Source organism: Aptenodytes forsteri, unplaced genomic scaffold (assembly GCF_000699145.1).
Source record: "Aptenodytes forsteri isolate BGI_AS27 unplaced genomic scaffold, ASM69914v1 Scaffold640, whole genome shotgun sequence".
NCBI lineage: Eukaryota > Metazoa > Chordata > Aves > Sphenisciformes > Spheniscidae > Aptenodytes > Aptenodytes forsteri.
Window position 1 is genome coordinate 543437 of NW_008794887.1, and position 5547 is coordinate 548983.

The 5547-nt window shown below is 67.4% G+C and overlaps 1 protein-coding gene across 1 annotated transcript in view; it reads right to left on the reverse strand.

Moving 5' to 3' along the window:
* Window positions 1-5547, reverse strand: part of ARHGAP23 (Rho GTPase activating protein 23) — a 29750-nt gene that overhangs the window by 7586 nt on the left and 16617 nt on the right. The window contains 11 exon segments of the mRNA XM_019470896.1: window positions 334-460; window positions 929-1084; window positions 1166-1284; window positions 1460-1587; window positions 1946-2007; window positions 3213-3512; window positions 3611-3748; window positions 3911-3968; window positions 4060-4171; window positions 4311-4466; window positions 5245-5547. Of these exon segments, the coding sequence (XP_019326441.1) occupies window positions 334-460; window positions 929-1084; window positions 1166-1284; window positions 1460-1587; window positions 1946-2007; window positions 3213-3512; window positions 3611-3748; window positions 3911-3968; window positions 4060-4171; window positions 4311-4466; window positions 5245-5547 (1659 nt within the window).

Genomic DNA, 5547 nt, shown 5'->3' on the forward strand with positions numbered 1-5547 from the left:
GGGCACCCCCCAGGACCAGGGACCCCCCCAGATGCACCGGCCAGAGATGCTGGGGAGGGGGCTGGGGGTGCTGCTCGGGTCCCACTGGGATGGGGCACAGAAGGACAGGGAGAGACAAGGACAAGGGCTGGCCCAGGGGATTCAGTGAGGAGGGGGCCTACAGAGCCCCTCGCCTTGCATGGCCACTGGCTCGTTCTGTCGCAGGGTCTGGGGACCTGTCCCCAACGCGGCGACGGGTGGGACAGGCTCTGGGGCTGCCGGTCAGCCTCAGCCCGGTATCGGCCATCGACACGCAGGCATCGGCACAGGGTCATCTGTGGCCACTTTGGGGGCCCCGATGGCCCCCGGGGGGAAGTGCATGGCCAGGGTGCAGCGACTCACCATCAGTGAAGAGGGGCTCGGGCAGCTTTCGGAAGAAGGATTTCAACAGGCTGCTGATGACGTTCAGATCCTGCCACCGCTGCGGGGGAGAGAAGAGGCTGCTCAGAGAGACCACGCCAGGCAAACCCAGGCACCAGTGGGAGAAAGTCCCCAAGCCGGGGGAGTCCCAGGCCACCGACACTGAGGGGGACACCAGCCAGCACCACCGTGGCCGTGAGGACAGCAGGACGGCTATCCCCACCCTGCATCTGCCAGGGAAAACTCTGTGCCACTGCAGCAATGTGGCGATATGCAAGGGGATAAATGTGTCCCCAAGCTGCCACCTACACTGCTGCCACCAACCGCTAGGCGGCCCTGCCACTCCAGGGAAGGTCACGGCGATGGAGACAGGGATGATGATCATGTTGGAGACAAGGATGATGACAGAGACAGGGATGGTGACAGAGCCATGGACCAGGACAACAGCCCCAAGAGCATCCCAGAGGCATGGGGATAGGGAATGGGGATAAGGATGGGGACAGGGACATGCAGCCCGCCCTGCCCTCACCTCGTCCTGCAGGTTGATCTCGGTGGCTCCCTTGTTGAGCTGCTCCTGCAGGCTGGACACCACCGCATTGTTCCCGGGAACGCGGTAGATGCCCATGTACTCCAGCCCTCGGTCCTCCACCACCTTGCAGCAGGCTTCGACGATCAGGGGGACGTTCTGCAGGGACAGGGAGGGGGTGACGGAGATGCCGGGGCCGTGAGGGGTCCCCAAGGGCTGGCACTGCCAGCGCGGCTGTACCTTGTTGTCCGGGGCAGGCTGGCAGTCCTCCAGCCTCACGCCGAAGGCCCGGGGGGCAGATTTCTTGTTCTTCTTCATGATGTTGATGCCCCACGGGGCTTTTTGGGTGCCGCTCTCATCTGGGGAGAAAAACCCACAGGACAGTTTGCTAATGAGCCGGGACAAATGGGAAGAGCATCCCTGCTGCCCTACGGGGACGGGCATGATGGCAGCCCTGAGGCGAGGCCCCCCCTCCTTGCAAAGCCCCCAGGTTTGCCGTGCCGGGGTGCCCCACGCCGCAGGGGTGTGACCTACCTTTCGTGACGGCCGCATCCTGCCTGGGGGACCGGGGCGCGCTGGTTCCTGTCTGCTTCAGGAACTCGGCTCGGATCCCCAGCCCACGAGAGCCCTTGGGCGAGGAGTCGGGCTTGGCGCCCGCGGGGCTGTAGGGAGAGCGGGGGGCTCAGGCGGGGCACGGCCAGGGGCACCAGCCCGGCGCAAAACCTCCCAGCAAATGCCGGCATCTCTCCCGGCCTGCCCGGCATCCTACCCGTGCCCATGGGGCTGCACTCCACACCGGGTAACGGGGACCCCTGGGGAGCACTGAGCCGCTTTAACCCTTTGTTTGTTGCCAGTTTGGCTGAACCGGACCCCGCCGGCACCCCAAGCGAAGAAGACGGGTGCAGCCGGCACCTCCGATGCTGCCCCATCAAGGGAGGCTCTGGCTTTGCTCCATCACTTTAAAATTGAGGTGAATAAAGCGCTCGGGGGTCTCCGTGCCCACCGCCCCCAGGTCCGTACCTCACTTTCCGGTAGTCGTTTAACTTCTTGTTGATAAGCGCTTGGCTGGCAAAACCGGGGTCCTGGGGAGGCAGAGAGAAGAGGGGAAGGGAGAGCTTGAGCAGCGCATCCACCGGAGGCCCCAGGCAAGTCCACGCTCTGCCGGGCGCCACGCGGGGCCAGGCAGGACCAGGAGAGGGCAGGACCGGGTCCCCCCTGCCCCGAAAAAGCCGGTGCCCGCCAGCGCTTGCCCCGCTGCGGTCTGCGGCGCTCCTTGCCATGGCGCAGGGCGGCATGCGGGCTCCGAGCCGGCCACAGAGGCTCGGGGACGGGCACATCCCTTGGCAGCATGCACACCTCCGTCTGCCCGCGCCAGGCGCACCCGCTACATCCCGCAGCTTCCAAAGACACGCACCCATCCCTGCGGGATGCTGCCCACCCGGCGGCACCACAGCCCCGGCAGGTGCCCAGACGGCTCCGTGTGCTCCGACCCGGCAGCACCTTCCCTGTGCCGGCGCTGCCCGCCCCGCCGCGCCTGCACCCTCCGGAGCGGGGCTGTGCCACAGAGAACCAGAGACCACTCTGAGCTCAACGCACCCTCCAGGGCCGGAGCCTGCCGTGACCCCGGCACGAACGCTGCAACCAAACGAGGCCATCCCGGCACCGCAGGGATATGGCGCGCAGCCAGCCCAGCGCTGGCACATCCAGCCCTGCAGATCCTCCACTGGAGCCCGCGGCCCCGGGGAGCAGCTCTCCCCATCTCAGACCCGAGCAACCCATTACACAGACCACGGCTGCCCGGTGAGGGCTCAGCCCCAACCCGGCGCCAGCCCCGGCAGCCGGCAGCACCATGTGGGCACCATGCCCAGCACAGGCAGGGAGCTCCCTGCCAGATCTCACTCCACCAAAGGAGACACAACACACCACGGCAGAGCCATGCACGCTCCTCTCCCACTACACAACCAAATGCTGCCGGCAGATCCGGCGCCGACCCTGCCTGGAAGCACCGCTGCGGCACGCGGAGAGCCACGCCGCCTCTGCTGAGCGCCCCGGCGCACCCTGCTCCAGCCGAGGCCGGCGGAGCCACGCTCTTCTTGGACGCCGCGGCACCCATGAGCCCCCGTGCACCCCTGGGAGCACGGCACGGGACGGGCGAGCCCCACACCGGCCGGCCGCTCAGGGGCCGGCCTTGGCCTGGGGAAGCAGCACAAGGCAAAGAGCCGGAGAGAGCCGAGGCGGTTAGTGCCGGGAGAGCCAGAGGCAGCCGGGAGCCCCATGTGGCTCTCACCTCGCCCTCGGCCTTGCTGTTCTCCCTGATGACTTTGATCCAGGCCAGCATGTCTTCCCGATCCTCTGCCTGAAAGAGATATTCACAGAAGTCAGCGGTCGTCAGCCGGAAGACGTGCTTCCTCTTGGTCTCGCTGTAGGAGATGTCCACCAGGCACGCTCGGATGCTGATCGGCGGCTCCTCCTCACCTGGGGCCGGGGCGCAGGTCACCGCCTCCCGCCTGTCTTTGCACAGGTACAGCGAGTGGGTGCGCAGCACAGCGAAGACGCGCTTCCACTGCCGGATGCCTCCACCGACCTTCTGCGGGGAGAAGGGATGTGGCACGGACCTCAGGGATGCTTGCGGCGGGGAGCGTCCCCCCCGCATCGCTGGCCGGGCTCAGGGGGGCACCCGCCTACCTTCCCCTTTTTGGTGAGGATCTGCTTGCAGTGGAGCCAGCCCTCCTTCCTCACGGCGCTGAACGGGACGTCCGAGAGGTCGGAGGTTGAGTGTCTTTTGGAGCGGGCGTCTTCAGACGTGCCGAGGCTATCCAGAGACTGCGGGGGGACCGGAGGGCACCATTGGGGTGATGCCATCGGCACCCCCTGCTCCACCGGTGCCCCAGCCAGGCGGAGCAACCCCGGGCTATCTTCCTATAGAGGTACCCAGGCGGGGGGCACCCCCAGGACCCCCAACCCTCACCGTCACACAACACTCACCCCATCGGTGAAGAAGCTCCTCAGCATGCGGAGGCTGGGGACCCGGCTGGGCATCCTCCTGGGGGGGAGAGCAGCCCCCGTGAGCGGGACGGTGGGGAGGGGACGGGAGCCACGCGGCGGTGGGACTGGGAGGGGAGGTCCAGCCCTACCTTAGGATCTTCCCCTCATCCCGAAATGCATTCAGACCATCGTCGCAGGACTTGGAGCGCTCGGTGGTGATGGCCAGGAGGTAGGACGAGCGGCGACCGGCCTTGATGCTGCCTGCAAGGGGGAGAAGGGCAAAGCACGCGCTGCTCAGCCCAGCGGGCACGGGGCAGAGCTCCAGGGCGGGGGGCTGCTCCTCCCCGTCCTGCCCCCCCAACGTGGCTCCCCAGGACCGTTCCCCCTGCCCAGCACTTACTGCAGTCCTGGGAGTAGTGCCGGCTCAGAGCAAAGGCAAAGGTGGGCGAGGAGGGGCTGGTGGCAACGGCGGGCGCCGAGTTCATGGCGCTGGAGACCACCGAGGAGGCAGGAACGTGCTTGGCCTTCAGGTCGATGCTGGGGCTGGTGGGTTCGTCTGCGAGAGGGGTGGGCAGTGTTGCAGGAGGGGTTGGGGCAGGACAGGGCAGGGGAAGTCCCTGCTGTGACCCCCCCAGCACTTCTGGCAGGTGATGGGTTTGCAGGTGCCCAGGCTGGGCTGGGGGACACGCTCCCACCCCCAGCAAAGTCAGGAGCCGCCGGTGCACCTGGAGAGCAACCCTGCGGCTCCCCCCATCCCCACCCCATCCCTTCCCTCCCCAACCAGCCCCGGGGTCCCTCCCTGGAAGCAGGCACGGGGCAGGCTGCGCTGCGGGAGGGGGCAGAGCTGGTGGCTCCCCCAGACCTATTTGGGTCCCCACAGGCTGAGGTGGCCGGACAGGGAGGTCCCAAGCGAGACAGGGAGTGGGTCATCCCAGACACGTCCCTGTCCCCACTTCAGAGCAGGGCAGGAGCATGCAGGGCTCCAGTTCACACCCAGCCGTGCCCAGTAAGAAGTACCAGGGGCTGGGCAGGGGGTGCAGGACAACAGAGGGAGGGATGAGGCCGCTTGAGCCTAAACCCTGGCACCCCATTGCCAATGCCTGCAGCCCTGCTCGGGGACAGCATGCCCAGAGGGGTGCGGGACACTGCGGGGTGCGGGACGCTGCAGGTGCTGCTGGCACGGCCCCTTCCCGTCTCCACGCCGGCCATGGATGGATGCTCTGAAATTGTGCAATGCACCCTGTCCCCAAAACATGCCCTCCCTGGCACGGGACTTGCTAAACCCCCCTCCTGGAGGCAGCCACCCCCCCTGCCGGTGAGCCGCCCTGACTCACCAATGAAGGGGATGGACGCCAGCGAGTCCTCGGGGGCTGCCAAGGGAGCCACGCGCCGGCCTTGCCGTTCGGCTGCCGGCCTCTCCCCTTTGCCGCCAGCCAGCGGGGGGTCACAAATGTCCGTCTCCTTCACCCCCTCGGGAAAGACAAAGTTCATCTGCCGCAGGGGGGGCGGCATCTTGCGGCCCGTGGGCGGCTTCTGCCGCAGACCCACCTCTTCCCTCCGCTCCTCCAGCTGCTCGGGCACCCGGTTGCTCTCTGGCCGTTTCTCCCTGGGTGCGGTAGGGACCGGCGGGGGGGCGG